The sequence below is a fragment of the Zonotrichia albicollis genome, chromosome 5 (genome assembly GCF_047830755.1).
Source record: "Zonotrichia albicollis isolate bZonAlb1 chromosome 5, bZonAlb1.hap1, whole genome shotgun sequence".
Classification (NCBI taxonomy): Eukaryota; Metazoa; Chordata; class Aves; order Passeriformes; family Passerellidae; genus Zonotrichia; species Zonotrichia albicollis.
The window spans coordinates 42224039-42241251 of record NC_133823.1 but is presented as its reverse complement, the minus strand read 5'-3'; the positions used below and the strand labels follow the sequence as shown (position 1 = coordinate 42241251).

The window sequence follows — 17213 nt, the reverse complement described above, 5'->3', positions numbered from 1 at the left end:
GTCCAGTTACCAAGAAAGATTTTAAAAATTGGATGAATATAAACTTAAAATTATTTTTCTAAATTCCTAGTATTTATTCGTCTGTATTGGATGTGCAGACCTTACTGTGACACTGAAAGCCACCCAGGTTGTGTGTGAATAGAAAAATTATCAAGAATCTTATAGAAATTTCATGAATCTTCCAGGAAAAAATAAAAAAAAAGTGGATGAGGATGAGGTAAACTTGGCTTGGATCTTGTCCTAACGCTCCCCTGTGTGTGGTGGCTTCAGCCCCTGCTCCATGGTATAGGTAGTGTGTGGTAGCTGAGCTGTTTTGGTGCTGAGAAGGGTTTGTAAGTCCTGTGGAAATGTTTGTCCTCTGGCTGCAAACTGAGGGACCAGGAATGCCCACTGGAGTTGATAAGGCTATAAGTGGGACGTGCAGGCACAGAAAGTTCATCTGTTTGCTTCTGCTCCCATTGACAGATTTCAGAGCAAGATGGTGGCTTCTGGCTGCTAAATTACAAGTCTTCTTGAACAGACCAAGAAAGACCAAGGTCTTTGACTGAGCCCAGTATGCATCTGTGGAGATTTTCAAAAGGATATTTAGCCACACCTGTGCAATGGCAGAAGAACAAAATGCAATGCCTGCAACTTCTAATGACTAGCATTGCAAATAATCCTCCTTAGGCAACAATCAGCCACACACTGTCATCACAGGGAATTCTTAACTACAGAGGATTTCTACTTTTGTGTTCAGAAATATATGTCTTAAGTTTCAGTTTTCTCTGAAACTTTTGAGAAATTTAGAGCAGATGCTCCTTTTCAGGGATTAAGGCCTCTTCTCAAAGGTCTTCCATCTAAAATTGGTGTATTTCCATTTCTGGGTGAGACTATTTGAATGTTCTCCCAAAGAAAATTTGTGGGGATTTAATTTTCTTTTATGGATGACGCATTTTTAGAATTTTTATGATTGACCAGGTAGAAAATGCATCAGTGTGGAATTTTTCTGAGAGGGTAATTGCATTGCATTACTTTATAAGCACATTCTAAAAAAGACCAAGAAGCAGGTTTAGCATTACTCTCTAAAAGCATTAAGAATAAATTTGCTCAGTAGTTACCATGAGCTATTTGAGATTTTGACATTTGCTCATTTGGTATTTACTGTCAGCTTTAGAGATTAGAATGCACCAAAAGAAACTGGCCAATGGAGAACTACTAGTGGAGCTTTTTGTTTTTTAATATAAATCGAGACAAAAAAGGCCAATAATTAAATAATACAGAGAACCACCTTCTGTTCTGGAAGGGTGAGGTTACTAGAGTTTATTCCTCAATCTTCAAACTAATTTATACCAGTCTGAGCAAACAAATTTTTAAAGCTTTGAAAGAATTAAAAAAAAAAAACCAAAAAACAATCACTACTGTGTACAGTCCTTTAATACTGAGGATAGTGTATTTCTTGGAAATATCAGGAAAATAACATTTTATAATAATAACATTTTATAAAAACTTATATATACAGAAAAACACGTTACTGCAGAGCCCTCAAGCACCCTTGATGGCAATTAAAAAGGCCATTCTGTTTCAAGCATAAACCTTTCTCCATTACAGCCCCACCACCAAATCCCACCAAGCACTGCACACACACTTACATCAAGAACTTGTCAGAAAATCAAAAGGGTAACACACCATCCCTTCATCTAAAACACACTGCAAGCAATGTTAATATGTGCATGTTCCCACCATGAACAGATGCACAGATCCTCAGTTTCCTAGTGGTTGCTCAGCAATGCTGATAGTTCCAGTTTTCTGCCCAGGAGAATTATTTGTCTAGGACTTTAGGAAGAAGAAAAGAGCAATCTCAACTTAGAAAATGCGTTACCAAATTAAGATTTTTTTTTCTGAAATGACTTTATCCTGATTCTAATATTTAGAAGGCCTGCAGGAATAGAGCAGAATTAAAGGCCTCACATGATCTCACACAGAGCATTTTGCCCCTTCCCCATGTACACAATGGAAGCATGTGAGACTTCAAGTCAGAGAGCTGCACTGCTAACACAAAAGCCTGCATGGACTTGGTGAAACCCTTGCCTTTAGACTATGCCAGTAATCCAGGTGGGAATAAAAGTTTGCCATTCAGAGCTGCCCATTATGCCAAAATGCTTTAGGATTCGAATTTCACTACTTTCTGCCAGAATTCAAATGGGCATAAATTACTGACTCAGTGAGGAGACTGAGAAAAGCTATTCGAGTTTAATAACCTGACTATGAGGAGTTTTTGCATGTAATTTTTGTTTTAATGGTTCAGTACAGAAAACTGTTAATGTTTGTGGGATAGTATGGATAAACTTGATATAAGAGTCTAGCCCACTGGGAACTATGGCAAGAAAGACTAATTGACCTGAATTCCTTTAGAGGATATCTTTCCTTAACAAATCCTCATGTGTGTGTTGTGTTACTGATTCTATGCTATAGGGGGGGAAAAAAAATCTTTGTTTTACCTACTATCTACTCCAATCTTCCACAGCTCTCAGCAGCAAACTTCTCTTAGGGTACTGTGTAAGTACCTGACATTTCCCCTGAATAGAAGCTGCACAGTTGAATTACTTGTTCATAGTATCGCAAGACAAAAATGGGAGATCCCCTTTGGAGACTTTTCTGTCCTTGAAAAACAGCAAAGCAGGAAAATAACTCCACAGTCCCTTCCTTCCTAATTGAGAATGGTTCTCTGAAATATTTCCGGAAAAGAATATATTCATAAATGTTCCTTGCTCCATTTGCTCCTTCTAGAGAACTTCTTCTCTATTTTGCAAAAAGTTCACATTCAAAGTCTGTATGGTACATGTCTGTGCAGTAGCCAGGACTGTAATTTCTTTAACTCACCCTGCTAGAGGACACGTAGTACATGCTTCTTATTTTATTAATCTTATGCTTGATGTAATTCAAGAGTGCTTCCTTGTAACCCGTGACAGAAGATTGCTTCAACATGGAAAATAAATGGTGGGAAAGCTTTTTTTATCCATCCATCCATCCATCCATCCATCCATCCATCCATCTCTTGCATGTCCCCTGCCTAAATTTCTTTGTGCAACAGCAGTGAGTGGCAGTGCTCGTGAGCATGAGCAGACATGAGTTTGTATATTCTTCCTATGAGAGCAAGCATTTAAAAGAGCTGGGTTTCCCCTGCTTTGAGAATTTGCTTCTCTAAGGCAGGGCTGTGCCAAGCCCTTAGCATTTAAAACTCATGATTAAACATTACAATAAGGATACCTTTTAGAAATACAAATGCATGAGATGCAGGGTTTGGGGGCTAGAAATAAAAAGGTTGCCTTTTGGGGTAGTTTAGTTTCTCACTCTACACTTTTCTCATAAGCTTAAGCTTCACTACAATAAGGCTTCATAATTAGCTTTCATAAACAAAGTTTTAACCTAGAAATTAAAAAAAAAAAAAAAAAGATTGAGTGTTTTAAAACTCAGAGTAAATTTTCAAAAGTTGGCAACATTGTCAAGAACTTGAATTGATCATCCAAAATCAGAAATCATGTCGTAAATTCCTCACTTAATAACCTTGTGGGGGTAAAGAAGAAAGAGTGCCCACCCTGTTGCAACAATGTGAGACTCAGGATGGTTGTTTTGGTTTTTGTTTGTCTAGAGTCAGAAGTTGCCCAGAATATTTCTGTGCAGCTTTCAGGCAGAGAAGGGGCACTTGCTGGACTTGACTTGTTTTGCTTGTAATATAAATATCTATTTTGTTTGTTTGTTTGTTTTATTTTTCTTGTTTTTTCAGCAACAGTTGGCCAAAAATATAAAATTTGGGCAGCCTCCACAAATGACAATTTCTGCAAGGACGATGGGGGAAGCAAATGCCAGTACAGAAGATGATGCACTGCTCAGCAGCCCCATGGAGACTGAGGCCCAGCAGGACGCTGTGATCTCAGACTGCAGTAATAAAGTAAGCCCTTCACACTGACGTGTCCATGGCACTGGAGCAGTGCTAAAGCAGCAAAGTTCACTGAGGTGTAGCAGATGTTTCCACTGAGGCGTAGCAGATGTTTTCAGTGAGGCATAGCAGAGCTCAGTGGGCTGTTTCACATGGGAGGGATCTCTTAGCTGGTGCTTCTTGGCCTGGTGGGAAGCATGCTCCTGGCATCCTGAGCCAGGTCACACAGAATTACTGGTTTGAGTATTTGCTCTGAGCTTCCAGCAGTGCAGGCATTACTTCCAGCGTAGCTAGAACACAGGCATTTTTTCTAATACAGAAAATATTTTAAAGTATGGACTTCCCAGCAAGGATAGTTGTTCACAGCATCAGATACCAAAAAGGAAATTAATTTCAAAATGAGAGGTGTGTGAAGCCTAAGCCTGTAAAATCCTAGATCTTAGAGTAAGTACACATAATTTCTCAAGGATAGGAACCAAAGGCGAAAAAGGGGGAGAAGCATTTTGAATGCTTCCTAAAATAAAACTTCCAGTATAATTCAAATTATTATTCAAATTTTTCAAGGAGATTTTGATGCTGTGGGCATTTAGGTGTCCAGAAGGGGTCTTTTTCAGACACTGAAGAAACACGGTGAGTGAGGAAAGGTCTCTGGAAAGCCCCTAAGGCAAGACTGGTTGAGTGTGTTACTGTAATGGCAGAAAAGAGTACAGTGACAACCTTCCATGCCAGGAGGCTGGCTTTGTGCCTGGGAACCCTTGGGGAAGGCATCCAGCACCCAGGACGTACACATGGCCTTTAGGATCCTGGGGCACCAGGGCATGAGCCTGCACTCATGTCACTCACACTCATGCTGCAGCAAGGGCCCTGTGCAACCCATGCCTGTGTTCAGCCAAACACACTGAAGGGACATTTGTGGCTGAGCTGGCCCAAATTCTTCATCAGTCTTTAATGGACAACAGGTCCTCTGTGACCACTTCTTTCATGGCTGTGGCTCAATCTGCCAGGGAGTCAGGCATTTGGGTAGGACCTGCACACTGACACATCTCCCTTTGTGATCTGGAAAGATAAAAATTAAACCAAATTAAGGTATATTTTTTTTTGCCTAGCAAGTACTCCCTCTGGTGTGATCAGGTAAGGTGAATCAAGAGCATCCCCTGTGCCTCAGAGCACAAAGTGTGTAGTGGGACTGTGGACAGGTTTTGACAATGCACTGTCTCTACCCTGGTGCTGGGAGAGTCTGTGTTTGAGATAAACACAGATTGTCTGCAGACAGCCTTCTTCCTGGGTCCTGCAGGAGACCCTAGTGTCACCTGGTGACTTCCAGCTCAAAGGACACAATAGTTCAAGCACTAAAACCTGCTAGAGTGTTTTTGTGTAACACAGAGGGAGAAATTCAGTTCTTTCCAGCTACTCTTTAAAATATCATGTTTTGAAAACAAAATTAACATCCCTTGCACAATTCTTCCTCCAATACTGAAGGAGCATCTATCCCTGCTCAGAGGCAGTTTGTAGACACAAACAAAACAATTTTCCATGGATAGTGTCAGCCAGAGCACACGGTACTTTCCTTTTGTTTCTGCACGCTACTAATTACCTGTGTTATCAGAGAATTCTGGTGCATGGCAGCTTCCATGCTTTCTGCTCTTGTCTCATCTGCTGGCCTTGTAACTCCTTGGCATGTGTATCTGCATAGGTCTTGGGGAATGGGGTGGCTCCTGTCAAAAACTGGTGACCAGGACCACATAGATCTGCTCTACTTTGTACAGATTTCCTGTGGTGCTCTGTGACTTCTGATTTTCCCAACGAGTAACGTGGATTGGTAGCAAGAGTTCTGGGTTTAATTTAACCTGTAGTTGTGAAGCTGAGCTTTTAGCCTTGATATTAACAACCACGCAGTGTAATGGGATCCCAGCACACATCAGGTTGTGAAGTAATACTGTGATAGTAAACACCCCAATATTTCTGGCTTTGATGCATGCTGCTTCAAGCCCTGTGCCTTGACAATTCCTCACCATGATGGCTTGGAGAGGGACAGTAGCTGAAGAGTCCTGGTTCTCCAGGCTTCCATGGCTCTGGGGGGCTGTTGGCTCTCTAAAAAGAGTCATCAAGGACATGGAGTTGAAACTCCTTGCAGCACAGGTAATGCCTGAACAGGCTAGTATGTTTTTTCCTTATATGTAAGTTAGGAGAAAATAAAATCATTAAGACCTGATCAAAATCCTACAAAGCTGTGCTCTTTCTTTTGTTTTGGAAACTGATTATCTTGTTAAGGAAGCCTGAGTGTTTTGCTTTTTGTAGTGCAGTGATTCAAGGAGCAGTGAAGCCAAGCTCAGAGCATGTAGGAACAAGAATTGCTTATCCATCAGTCCTGAAAGGATAGGAAAGATGGAAAAATCCTATCCTAACATGCATGATTTCACAAGTCCTTTGAATCATAATTAATTGATCTTTTCCATTTTATTACTTGTTTGTGGTAATCTTTTCTAGTCTGCTGACACTCCAGATTTCTTGAGAAAAATGAATTTTCTTGGAACAGGATATGAAATGGAAGAAAAGGTAAAAAAACTTTTGTACTTGGTTTGCACTGAGTTACATTCTAATTTTAGATATTAGAAGCATGACAGTTTCTGTTTTCATACATTGTTTGACTGATCATCCAATATTTTGTGAATGCTGTGCACTTTTGGAGCTAGCAATAACTAAGACTGAGAAATCTTAAGAGCTGATTGCAGGAAACAGCAGAACCCAGTCTCTGCCAGTCTTGCAGCATTCCTCTATTTGATGTATTAATCACGGAGTCATAATTTTCATAAGTACTTCTAATACTTTGTTATGCCTGCATGTAATTCAATAAGCATATGCAAAATGTTCCCTCAGCTTTTAAGTAATTGGTTCCCTGATTAGCATATGTTTAACCTCAGAAGATTACAGAGCTGTCTTGAAAACAATGTATGTGATTTCTTTCCTTACAGAAGATGTTTTCCCCCCCTTTCTTTTCTCTGTCTTTTTTTTCCATTTGTGTTATGCCAAATGCAAGTCTTGGGATGATAGTTTGATGACTTATGGAAGAGACAGATGACAGGCTCATTCTTACATGCCTAGGCATACAGTTCCACTATTTATTCCCCAAAAGAGTCTCACTGAATCCCTTTGCTTATATTTGCACTTTCTGAACCCAAGTATTTGAAGGGCACAAGAAATAAAGCACCCATCAAAGCCAATGTTTTCTTACTTTAGTATTTTGCTGTTTGTAGCTGTCTTGGACAATTCCACATGGCTCTGGAGGGAAGGTTTTCCACAGGCACTGTGCCAGTCAGAAATCCAATGCTGCAGTCATATCCCATGCAGAGAGTATAGCCCTGTAGCTGTTCTATTATGAAGCTTAGATAAGTCAATCTGATTTGCTTCTGCCTAAATCTAAATTATTTAAAGATGTAGATCTTTTTTCCCAGTAAGCAAACTTTAAAATGTCCCAGTGTTTGATGTTGCTTAAAACCTTGCCTGTTCCTTTCCCATTCCCAACAAGTTCAGAGTGGAATTAAACTGTGAAAAAACTTCAATAGAATCATCTAAGTAATTTTTATGTGAAAACTATAAAAATATGCAGTACTGAAAATAGGAAAATATTAGAACTGCAAGTTTTATGTCCAAAGTATGTAATTTGTATAATGGAAAGCCAATGTTTCTAATTTTTTCTTCTAATAATTCTTTTGAATTCAAACCTGCAAAGATGCATGTGTGTGTGTGTTATTTATTTATTTATTTAATGTATTTATTTATTTATTTAGTGGACAAATAGCTTAATAATGGTTTCTTGTGTTTGTGATACAAACAGCTCACTCCTATGAAGTCAGCTCGGCCAAAAAGGCAGTTTTCCTGTTCTGGCACAATTGAAACAATCAATTTGGATTCAGTTCCTCAGGCTCTTGCTCGTCTGGACAACAGTGCAGCTAAGCACAAACTGTCAGTGAAGCCAAAAAAGCAGAGGATGTCAAGACAGCACAAGAGATTGACAAAGGTATTAAATGACTGGCCAAACAGTGAGAGGAGGGAGATTACTTTTGAAACTGGGTACAAAATAACCATAAATGAGTGTACCAGGATCTATAGGCAGAGATCTGATTAACACTGTTATTTACCTGAAACTCTAGCTGGAGAGAAGATGCAAAGAAGTTTTCATATTGCCAGTTGAGGCAACTACTTATTAATTCTGAAGTTCTTCCACTAGAATTTTACATTATGAGAGTTTTCTGATTCTAGTTTTTCTAGTAAAAACTTTAGGTCATAAAGGCCTGAAGATACGTGCTTCTGTTAATGCTGCTCTGATATAGGCAATCAGATAGTGCAAAATTTGGTTGGGAAAAAAATCAGATTCTCTCAATTGGGCATGGATTCTGACAGGGGTAATAGCTTTGCCTTATAAGAAGGAATAAGACTTGAGCAATGTAGCTCTTGCAACAGCTATAGAGAGAAATATAAAGTTGTAACTTTGTGCACTTACTGCACATCTGTTTTGATTTTTATCCTAGCATCTTATTCGTTCTTGTAAATGGGACAAGAGTATTCAACTACACAGGGCTCAGGAGAGGCCACTTCCCTTTCTTCTGCACCACTGTGCTTGCATGTATCACTTTTGTAATGAAGAAATTAAATTTAAACCTCTTGTTTATACAATGGTTAACTGGAGCCAAACGGTGACTCAGCAAATGATAGCTGGACAGGACATTAACTGAGCTGTTTTCCAAAGGGAAGCACTCTTCAGGTGCAGAACAGAGCAGTATTCCTGGGAAGCTCTGGCTGTGCTATCCGCACATGTTCCCACGGTTCCTACAATAGCACTGGAGTCTCAGCACAGCTAATGAGGAAGATATCCTGGCTCAGGATTTGTGAAAAGAAAGCAAATTGTGTTTCCCTGAGGAGTGTTCTTTCCTGGCTAGCTTTGCAGAGGTTTTCTCTGCAGGCAACAGCTCTGTCTCTGCAAGTATCAAATTTGAAATGAAAGAACTGGCAAAACAATGCCCCTAAGCAGGCATTAATTATTTCAGGCTTAAAGGATGGAGTTCTAAGTAGCAGAAGAATAGGCATATGAAACTCATGCTCTGTTCCTTGGGCTTCTGCAAATTTAAAATAGCAGGTCCCAATGAACACCAAACAGTGATTCAATATTTGTTGTTATACTGCTGTCACTCTTGGGATGTTTTCTTTCTTTTAAAGGCTATCATTGGAATAGGGGAGAGACGTGGGATCTATGATGATGTAATCCATAACTTGGGGTGGGATATGTTGGCTCATCTCAATCACTGTTTAAATTGGGGTTTTTTTGCATTTGCAACTCTTAGTTCACTGTGAAGGATAACAAGCCAACAGGCAATGTTCAGTAACTCCAAACTTGTCTCCAATTTTAGGGATCACAAAGTTTAACAATAACAGAATTTGAGCCAGAGGACCTAGAAACTCAGCTGTATGAGGACATATACCCAGGTTATAATGGACGCTTCACAGCTGACAAGCTAATCCAGGACAGAGATGAGCAGAAGCAGCTTCAGCTGGCAGAGGAAAAAAGAATTGAAGATCACTTGGGTATCATTGAAGCTGAAAAGATAAGACAGATTGTGGAAATGGAAGAACAAAGAGAAATGGAAGAAAAAAGGTGCCAAGAACTTGAGGAGATGCGAAAAGAACAGGAAAAAAGACGCTGTGAAGAAGAGAGGAGGCAATACCTCCTTGAAGAAGAGACATTGAAAATAGAAGAGCAAACATGCCATAAAGAAGAAAGAAGACTGATGAAGGCTGAAAAAAGGCAAGAGCTGGACAAGCAGATGCAGAAGGAGTTGGAGGAACAACAAAGACAAAACCTTGAGGAGAAGAGGCACTGGGAAGTGGAGGAACAACAGAGACAAGAGCTGGAGGAGCAGAAGCTCAAGGAACAGCAGGAACAAGGACAAGAGCTGGAGGTGCAGAAGCTCAAGGAACAGGAGGAACAACAGAGACAAGAGCTGGAGATGCAGAAGCTCAAGGAACAGGAGGAACAACAGAGACAAAAGCTGGACGAGCAGAAGATTAAGGAACAGCAGGAACAACAGAGACAAGAGTTGGAGGAGCAGAAGCTCAAGGAACAAGAAGAGCAACAGAGGCAAGAGCTGGAGGTGCAGAAACTCAAAGAACAGGAGGAACAACAGAGACGACAGTTGGAGGAGCTGAAGCTCAAGGAACAGGAGGAGCAACAGAGACAAGAGCTGGAAGTACAAAAGCTCAAGGAACAGCAAGAGCATCAGAGACGAGAGTTGGACAGGCAGCAACACCAGCAAAGGGAGGAACAGCAAAGACTAAAGCAGGAGAAAGAGAAGAACCAGGAACAGAGAGAGCAACAGAGACAAGAGCTGGAGGAGCAGAAGCACCGGGAACAGGAAGAGCAGAGACATCAGGAACTGGAGGAGGAGAGGCATCATAAATGGGAAGAGCAGAAGCACAGGGATCTGGAGGAGCAGAAGAGACTAGCACTGAAAGAATTAAAGCAACATGGGACTCAAAAAGAGAGTCAAAAGGAAGAAGAAAGAAACTGGCTGGAGGAACAAACAGAGCTCAAGAAAGAAAATAAGGAAGAAATACAGCAACAAGAACTAGAAGAGAAAGAGCTTGAAGAAGCTGAAATAAAACTAAAGCAGGAGAAAGAGTCTGAGAGCCTCAAACAAGAGAAGAAACAGGAGGAACAAAGACAGCATTTGAAGGAGAAAGAAAAGACAGAGAAGGAACAACCCCAGCAAGTGACAGACAAGAAAAAGAAACGGGAAGAGCAGAGGAAACACAAACTCACAAAACAAATGCACATGGAAAGTTCAGACTGTGTACTACAAGATGAACTGAAGCAGCAAAAGGAACAAAATGGACATGAGCAGAAGGTAGACACAGAAGGACAAAATCTTCAGCCAAAACAAGAAAAATCCTTGGAACAGCCACAGGAAAAAGATCAGTTGTGTTCTGCTGGAGGGGCTGCTCGGCATCCAGCAGAGGAGAAGCTCCAAGAAGGATCAAGCTTCCAAAAAGTCAAACAGCCAGAAAAAGGAACTAAAACAGCAGAAGAAATACTAGCCCAGAAACTGAAAAAAGAAGTTGAGGCTCAGGAGCAAAAACGCATAGGGGAAGAACTTCGGTGGCAAGAGGTAGATGAAAGACAAATGGCATCCAGACCCTTCACATTTCAAGTGTCTTCTGGAGATAACCAGATCATATTTCAGAAAGTAAATCTGAGTCCTGTTATGCCCATCAAAGGAGCAGGACTCTCTTCTCCATCTGTCAAAGACTGCAGGGTGCACACTACCAGTAAGGGCTCTCATTCCCTGCCATCATCTGTGTGTGTACCCCACACAGCTATTTTAGTTACTGGAGCACAGCTGTGTGGCACAGCAGTGAATTTGAACCAGATTAAGGACACGGCTTGCAAATCATTGCTTGGCTTAACAGAAGAGAGGAAAACTGTGGATATTCCCTCTCCAGAGAAGCCCGAGAGAAAAAAACAGGATCCCAAACCCAGCAGCAGTAAAATGAAACACGCACAAGAGGCATTGAACAACCAGGCTGTACTGGCTGAGTGGGCCTCTATCCGCTCCAGGATCCTAAAGAATGCAGAAAACAACAAATATAATGAGAGAGACCGAGGAACTGCCTGCAGGCACAGTGATGACTGGACACCCCGAGGAGGACGCGGTACTCCCCATGGCAACTTGAGGAAAACCCTCTCTGCCAATGCAAAGTTCTCAATAACACCAGCATGGCAGAAATTTTCAGATGCTTCAAAAACCAATTCAGATACTGAGAGTGTAAATGTGGCAAAAGGCAATGAAACAATGGCTGTGGGGAGAACCACTGGCTCATCTGCTGATTCGAAGGAGGATGTGGTTTCCACTTTTAAGGATCATTTAGCTGAAAAGCTTAAAGAGAAAATGGAAACTCATAGGGAAGTGACAGACAACACTGAAGGCTGTAAATTTGCAAAAGATCTTCCATCATTCCTTGTTCCAAGTTTTCCACATTCTACGGGGAAGGAATTACCCCAGCCAGAACTTCCCAATGCTCTGGAAAATCAGCAGAGTAACAGCACAAAAAAAGCAGATAAACCATCACCAAATGGAGAAGAAAATGTTTCTCCTTTTGGGATAAAGTTACGAAGGACAAACTACTCTTTACGTTTTCATTATGATCAACAGGTAGAGCAAAAGAAAAAGAAAAGATACAGTGCAGGAGACAGTTTTGATGGTGTGCCTGACCCACTTACCTCAACAGAAGGAGAGAAAGAATCCTCTGTTTTCACTTCACAAGAAAGTACCTCTCCTGGCACTGGGAGAACAAACATCCCTGGTAATTTAAAAGAGTCTTCAGTTACTGTGGTGGAGTTTTCAGCACCTGTGGTCCCACCAGCCACTGGCCAGAGTGCTCTACCTGCTCATGAGAAACCTGCATGCAAGTCCCTGGTCCCACAGAAACCTGCTTTAGCTCCAAAGCCCACCAGCCAGACCCCACCATCATCTCCTCACTCCAAAATGAACAGATCAAACCTATCTGAAATGCTGGGGCAAAGGGTGGCTAAAGCTGAATCAGAAGGTGGCTGGAGAAAGGAAGACAGAGCAAATGCAGCCCAACCCATACCATCCAATGACTACAAAAATGAAGAGGAAGAAGTCAAAGAAAAGAAGTCATTTTTCCCATCTCTAAGTATTCCATGGAGAGAAAAAAATGACAAAAAGCCTGAGCCATTGAAGAAAGGTATGTATTTCTTAAAGCAAATTTAGTTATTGTCTACATTTCCAAAATGAGATAGTGGAGGTCCAGAGGAAAACATCTAGTCTTAAGTTATAATTTTTACCTGGCATGTTACTACTTGTGGAGGATTATTACTGTGCTTAGGGTTGTCTCAATGAGTGTGAATTCCCATGCCCACAATTTAATTCAGAAGCCCATAAATTCAGTGTGACCAGTGCAAACTACTTAAGAAAATTAATTTCAAGGAGGTAACAGTAGTGTGTGTGTGTGTGTGTTTTTCCTTGGCAGAGATGTTACCTCTGCCTCTAGTGAGTCAAGTGACGGACTCTGTGGTCCGTAGATAATGGTGTCGTCAGAGCAGATGGTGTAATTTTTAAAATCTACATTCTGTTGCTTCTCTTTTTAAGGAAATGTTATCTAGCTTTAAAAATATTAAGATGTAGGTCCCCTTATTGTGGGCAAATTCTTTATTTAAGCAATACAGCTGGGCACAGCAGTCTGTGTTTCAGAGACGGTCTTCAGTGATGAAAACAATTAGAGTAGCCATAATGTCTCCTCAGAAGAGAGTTGAAAGCCCCTGTGTGTTGAAATGGTATTTTGTACAAGAGGGAAAATTACCCTTTCAGAGTAAACACACTCAAAAAACCAAGGCAGAAATTCAGCATTTCATTGGGAAATCCCAATTTTTTTCATTCTTGAATTTTTCAAACATCAGGACACTTCTAAAACAGTATCTCAGTGGAACTGCTGACTTTTTTTTTTTTTTTTCACACACAAAAAGGAGGACAAATTTGGACAGCTGGGTGAGTGCGTCGAATTAGGTCTTATTCCTGAGGCATAAAATCTGTTTCAGGATTTGTCGTGCTGTCTGCAAAGGTCTGTGACTGACATGGCATTCAACGGGCTTAGCTCCAGAATTTTCACAAGGTAGTTGTAGGGGCTTTCTCAAGACAAGAGATGTGCATTACTCAATCAATTCTTGTCATGTTTTCTTTCAGAAAAGCCTGTTCTTCAGAGCAGGCACTCTGTAGATGGCTCTAAATTGTTGGAAAAAGTGGAAACTTCACAACCACTTTGGATTACATTAGCGCTGCAAAAGCAAAAGGGATTTCGTGAGCAGCAAGCTACGAGGGAAGAGAGAAGACAAGCCAGAGAGGCAAAGCAAGCAGAGAAACTGGCTAAAGAAAATGTAAGCAATCTTTAGAAACCTGCCCATTAGGAAACCTGCCCATAATTATAACTGTTATAGCTAATGTTGTTATGTGGGAATATTTTTTTTTATGTTTGGTAAGACTTCATAAAAGCTAAAATGACAGCAAGTAAAAAGTATTCTGAAAGTCTGGAGTTCCCTCTTGCAAAACTGAGACCTCCAGGAGAAAATACAGTGCAATAGTTTGGCAATTGTAGTGTAAACTCTGAGGGTATCAGGTGGTAGTTAATGACAATCATAAGCAGAACTACTGTGCAGGGGATGGAACAGAAAAATTGTGTGCGATGTGGTTCTTTCAGAGGTTACATCAGATGTTAACCTTTAATGCTTAGGTGAAGGAAATAGGTGAATATTAGTAAGTCTGAATTTATTTTTATCGCAGCATGTGCTATTTGGGTAAAATACAGATGAACAAAAGAAATGAACAATCATTATGCATCCAAAGACCCAAAGCAGGCACTGAATTCAACCACCTCTTTCCTGTTCTCCAAATAGCTTTTTACTCTCCATGGGTTTCTATTAGTAAGGGGAGCATTTCTGCTTGCAGTACCAAAGTGAAGCTGCACAAACAGTGATTTCTATATAGGTATCAAAGATGGCAAAAAGGCAGAGTGTGTGGATAACTAAATATATTTTGCTGTTTGTTATGAGAACCTAATTTCTGATGGATGCATGCATAACCTGAGACATAGACAACTGATGGAAGAAAACAGCAGTGGGTGTGAAGCTGCCCACAGATGTACACTATGTTTCAGTGCTGTATTTAACGGGGAGGGCTGGCTCAAACTCTTCAGTATTTTGACTGAAATGACAACATGACAAATTAAACTGTGTGGTGGGTTTTTTAGAGTCTTTAATAACTGTTGATTTTAGAAGCATCGGTGTTGTGAATCTTTGCCGGAAAGGACAGGTGATGAATGAAAGCATCAAGTGTGTCATCTCTAACTTGTACCCATTATATGACAGACTCTCATTTAGCAGTTTTCCTTCTCTGTTCTAGGCTGCTGTAAGTAATCAGTCAGATAATAAAAGTAGCAGCAGCAAAACAAGCACACTGCAGAAATCTACAACTCAAGAAGGAGAGAAGAAAATTGAGACTGCTGTGTCAAGACTAGAAAGAAGGGAGCATCTAAAAAAGTCGAACACCCTTCCAACTTCTGTGACAGGTACAGTTGAGAGATTGAGATTCACTCTAGGAATAAGGAACTTCAGAAATGGTATTGCATGTTTTTGAGAAAGTGCATGAGAGGGTTTCCTTTCCCTCATATACTACAGTAAGAATTACAAATGCATTCCATAGAACAACACAACTTATTCCCATCTCATGTGTTGGCCATTATGATGGAAATACATCATTTTAACAGACTTTTACCAGTCCTCACCATGTTATTAAGGCTGCACTGCTGTAATTCCTTAGAATTGCCCCAGTTCAAGTTAACTAAATTAGGCTGTCTCCCCAAGCCATATCCAACAGTATTTTTGGAACATGACTAATGCACATTAGAGGGATCTGATTTACCGTAAATTGCAACTGCAGTACTGTTTTGCTTTTAGGTTTGGGGATAGCACAGATAGGGAATGATATTCAACTTGTAAAAATATATTTGTGCAGGAAATGAAGCATATTCTGTTCTCACACCTCCCAGTTTGTCAAGGAGAAATATTCACCCCCCAATATTGGAAATAAGTATTCTCATTTGAAAAATGCAAAGGATAATCAATTCAGTTCAAGGTAGTGTGTTACTTTGCATCTAGGATTTTTCCCTCACAGTCAAATATTTGGCATGGTGGCTTGGAACCAGAACCTACTGCTTTATCTGTCACTTCAGTTAAGCTAAAACTACCCCATATTCAAAAGGCAGGCAAATGAAAATAAATACTTCCCCAAAGGGCAAAATAATATTTGAGGTGGCATGAGGTGACTGTTGAAATACAGACTTGCATATATTTCTCTAGTTAACAGCGGTCCTAGGGAAAAGGTCTTGGAGTAGATAGGTGTTGAAGAAACCTTTTTAAAAGTTATGCTAGTAAAAAGCATTTTTGAAAGTAAATACATGTATCAGCTGCATCTATTCAGTATCACTCTACACCAAGAATGGTGAAATGCAACTATTGAAAGCAATGAGGTGACTCAACTGAATTGTTAAAGGCTAAACCAGTGCTACTCCTGCATTGCAGGCTGTCCCAAACTGAAAAACCCCTACACCTGCCTACATTCAGTTGATTCAGCAGCTGCATCTTCACACTGCAGCTGCACACCAGAGCAGATGTCCCTGAGAACTTCACTTGGAACACCTTGGATTGGCCAAATGACCTTTAAAGGTCCTTTTAAACCCAAAGCATTCTAAGATCTTACATAAATTGCCCAAAAGGTTCATGCTTTAAAGGGGCTCTACTGCAGCCCTACCCCAAAGACTCAGCATGGTGTTGTTATGCTGTACATGGTCAGTGCTAGCAGAAATCAAACTCCATCACAATAGATGACGTCAAATTAGATCAAAGGCCCAAACCCCAATTATCCACGGTCATTCTGTCTGCACTAGAGTGACAGTTCAGAAGGAAATTGAGGAAGAATTGCCAATCTTGAAATACCTAAAGTGAAAGCATAGAAGTCTATTGGCCCTTGAGAAATAATGACTGGACTTCCCTGTGATTACTGACTATATTGGGACTCAGGCAGCAACTACACATGTATACAAGTATTTGTGATAGTAAAGACTGATTTGGGCTTCCCACAGTTAGAAGAGCATTTAAGATAGAAGACCAGCCTAGGATATGTTTAAAATGGAAGTGTTCAGAGTCCTCCTATGAGGACATTAAAAAACACCCAGCTTGAAGGTGGTGCATTTCAAAATTGCAGTTGTGTCATGTACAACAGGAACTGATAAGAGTGTGGGACCTTTAAAATAGCATCAATTACCATAGTACTTAAAATAATTACCTTTTCAAAGTGTCCATCTACAGAAATTGCTGCTGCTGCTGTTCATTTACTTGCAGATAAATATATATGATTAAAGATGCACTAAAAAGAAAAATGGAACTTCTTTTGGTAGCCATGCAATTTTAAAGCTTCTACACAATTTTAAAGCCTTTATACAAATTCAAAACCTCAAAATGAAATGCAACTAAAAGTAATGGGGAATCTGAACATTTAACAAAAAAAATTTGCTCTTAAAAAAGAAAATGTGTAAGGGTGGAGTGGGGGGGGGGAAAATGAGTGAGGAGTTATTTTTTAACTAAGATTTTTAGAGTTACTCCAAATGTTTCAGATAGGACTCATTTCTCTTCAGGTTGCCTTCAAGGGAATTCACTGTCTCAGAATTTATT

At 40.3% G+C, this 17213-nt stretch overlaps 1 protein-coding gene across 6 annotated transcripts in view; it reads left to right on the top strand.

The window, feature by feature from the left end:
* Nucleotides 1-17213, top strand: part of CRACD (capping protein inhibiting regulator of actin dynamics) — a 129852-nt gene that overhangs the window by 109163 nt on the left and 3476 nt on the right. For all 6 annotated transcript variants that reach the window (XM_074541476.1, XM_074541475.1, XM_074541473.1 and 3 more), the window contains 6 exons: nt 3767-3931; nt 6407-6475; nt 7755-7937; nt 9325-12679; nt 13675-13865; nt 14887-15052. In XM_074541476.1, the coding sequence (XP_074397577.1) occupies nt 3767-3931; nt 6407-6475; nt 7755-7937; nt 9325-12679; nt 13675-13865; nt 14887-15052 (4129 nt within the window). The remainder of the gene's footprint in view (nt 1-3766; nt 3932-6406; nt 6476-7754; nt 7938-9324; nt 12680-13674; nt 13866-14886; nt 15053-17213) is intronic.